Consider the following 3,065-nt stretch of genomic DNA (forward strand, 5'->3'; position numbering starts at 1 on the left):
TTCCATTTTGGTGTTAAAATTGAATGTGCTGCATGGGCAAAGTAATTACTGCCTCATGATTAGAGAAAATCACGACATCTCTTCTTTATGATGAATAATTGAAAATATTAAAAAGACCCCCTTTTCTGCTGTGGGGGCGTGGGGTTGAGAAACCTCAGAATACGGCTCATGTGACCAGTGAGAAATCTAATAATCTAATCATTTGCTCTGGTATTTAAAAGGACAAAAGAGGATTTTGCTGATAGAATGGAAGCAATCAGGAAGCTTTTTAGCAATTTTCCCTGATTGCTCAGTGGACAATTATAATGCCGTGGCAGCAGCAATATCCTGGAATTACTCTGAATTCAGATATTTCAGTGTTTTCTGCTTGGTCATAAAGACGCTGCTGTAGAGAAGATGTGTATCAGTGGAATGGAGCAGGTGACTCCATTGAGAGGCCAGAGAGAATGAGTTCTGGGTGCAGGAATCCCCCATTCACACAATGGCAAGAACAGTGCCTGCCTGTGTGGAGGTTTGTAAAACCATCTGCATAAAGCCACGGGCGAGAGAGGACTGGCACTACAATGCTGCTCAATACTGGGACCACAGACACTCAACTTGGCATCGCTCTTCTCTTTCTCTGCTTAATCCACATTTATCAACATGGCATGGTCAGCATCTCTCAAGATTTGGTCTAAAAGTGCAAGTAGGGCACGGGGGTTTCTACCAGACGAGGAGTTTCTCTTCCCCAGGTGTTGGCTGATTTCTTTTTTGTGCTTCATTGGAAAAGAGGTAGAGGGGGCTCTTGCACACTGAGAAGAGCCCGGATTGTGGTCAGTACCTTCAAGGGAATGATAATCTGGCCTTGGCATCGGTTAGATTTGCATCAATCCTAGCACAGCCCTAAACAACTCTTGGGGTTTCTCTTTCCATCCAGGATGTCTCTGCTCTGGTGGTCTGGTCACCCTGTTATGGAGCCCCAACAGAAGCAGTTCGCTCAACTTGTTGAGACTCATCTGGTCACTGACAAAGGACAACATCAGAGGGAAAAAAAATCAGCATCATTTAATAAGAGTACGTGGGGAGGGATGACACCCCAAAAGGAGTATACAAATGTCTTCTCTGTGTGGCCCTTCAAGAGGAACTTTTCAGCTCAGAACACACCCTGCACATCCGGCCAAGGCACAAAGCGATGAGGCCATCTAACTGTCAAGAAGCAAACACGATGGTATTTTTTTCAAGGATCTCAGGTTAACAGAACCACTTCAAACACCCCGGCGCTATAACGAAAAACCTTCCACTGACCTCTGGCAAGAGTCGGAAACGCCCAGCCTGAACCTGCTGTATTGGAAGGCTGTGACCTCATGTCAGGGTGATGAGATGGTTAATGTCTCTAAAGCAACAAGGAAAGATGATTCTCCTGTGCCAAGGGATATAGCAAGAGGAAGGGAACCACAGGCGGCCTCTGGGACACGGTGGCCCTTGGGTGACCGCGTGTGCTCTGGGAGCCAGGCATGGTTTGAGCTGTGCTCTGACAGAGGATTTTGTTGTCCTTCCAACTGATAGTCGCTCCTGGACCTTTGATGGTTCAATGAGCATCGAATGACTTATAAAATCGGAAAGATTATCGGTTGTATATCTGAACAAATCTATAATGAAATGAAGGACCCAAAGGCTTTTAATATTGAACACATAAAAGGAAGTATATTTAAAAAAATTGGTCAAACTGTCCTGTTAGTTAGCATTTTAAAGGAATTTACAGGGCTGTTATAGATTATTCTTTTGGAATAATTCAGTTTATAGCAAATGCCTAAACTGGTTTCTTCATTGCACAGTATATTCTCTTAAAATGGGTGCTTTTAAAACAATTACATACATTTTAAAAATCCTCATTTCTTTGCTTAATTAAAACGTTAATACTCTCAGACAACACAGATCTGAAATGGTGAAACCAGCAATCCCCCTCCCACCTTACAACAAATTAAATTGAGACAAAATTACAAACACATTTCACTATATGATTATTATTAATAAAAATCAGTTTTGTTTTTGTTGTTTTTTTTTTTAATAAAGTTGCCCGAAATGCAAGGGATGTGCATAGGTTTTACAACTTAGTCATAATAGCATCTTATTCTTATTCCCTGGGTGTGCCCCGTGAACGGAATGTACTTGGCTGTAATTACAGATCGTTTTGTCCAACACAGACACACCGACAGCATAAACGCTCGCGACTGTCCACATGCATTAAGAGTCAAGACCCAAGTTCAAATCTCTAAAAGGTTTACAGGGGGGCTTCAAAGAGACAGTATCACATCATCTGGATGTCACATAAAGGACTTAAAAAAAAAAAGGCTACTCTAAAAAACAGAAGAGAAAAAAGGCCTTTAAAAATTTCTGACTGTTTCGTCATCACTAGACTGATTATTTCAAATAAATAAAGGAGAGAGATTCCAATCCATAAAATCAGACTCTAAAAAGAATGTAGTATTCCACCCCCGGTCAAGGTAACAGAATCACTGTTTATTATTATTAAAATAGATTATAGAAAGCAGCATCTATTTTGTGCAGTTTTTAGGGGCCTTGGAAATAAAAAGCTATGATTTCAAAAAATATAACATTCCAAAGGATTGAATAATACATACATTTAAAGATACATTTTATTAAAGTTTAGGAGAACTGATTAAAAAAGATACTGTCTCTTTAAATTAGTGTGTAATTGTTTTTCTCCTCCTACCTATTCGGACATGACAATAATTATAAATGTAGGTCACACTACAACTAGGTAGTCTCTAGGGACCACGACCTGCTGACACAAGGCCGATAACAAAGAGGCGTTTCCATGTATGAGGTGGCTCCCAGGTATGTGTCAGGTAGCTGGGGACAGGCCTAATAGACCCAGGACACGGGGACCCACTGGGGGGCTGTGCACACGAGCTCCACGGCTTCCTCCAGGTGTCTGATTGTCTCATCAATTTCATTGTTGATAATTGTGAGATCGAAGTAGTGTGCGTATGTTCTCTGTAAGATATCAGACTCCTTCTGCAGGCGCTGAAGAGATTCATCCTGGACGGAGAGGGGACCGGAGG

At 41.6% G+C, this 3,065-nt stretch overlaps 1 protein-coding gene across 1 annotated transcript in view; it reads right to left on the reverse strand.

The window, feature by feature from the left end:
• Positions 1 to 357: 357 nt before the first annotated feature.
• CASK (calcium/calmodulin-dependent serine protein kinase (MAGUK family)) overlaps positions 358 to 3,065 on the reverse strand; it is a 247,896-nt gene continuing 245,188 nt past the window's right edge. The window contains exon 27 of the mRNA XM_014528878.1: positions 358 to 3,042. Within this exon, the coding sequence (XP_014384364.1) occupies positions 2,866 to 3,042 (177 nt within the window). The 3' untranslated portion in view covers positions 358 to 2,865. The remainder of the gene's footprint in view (positions 3,043 to 3,065) is intronic.

The sequence above is a fragment of the Myotis brandtii genome, unplaced genomic scaffold (assembly GCF_000412655.1).
Source record: "Myotis brandtii unplaced genomic scaffold, ASM41265v1 scaffold657, whole genome shotgun sequence".
Taxonomy (NCBI): domain Eukaryota; kingdom Metazoa; phylum Chordata; class Mammalia; order Chiroptera; family Vespertilionidae; genus Myotis; species Myotis brandtii.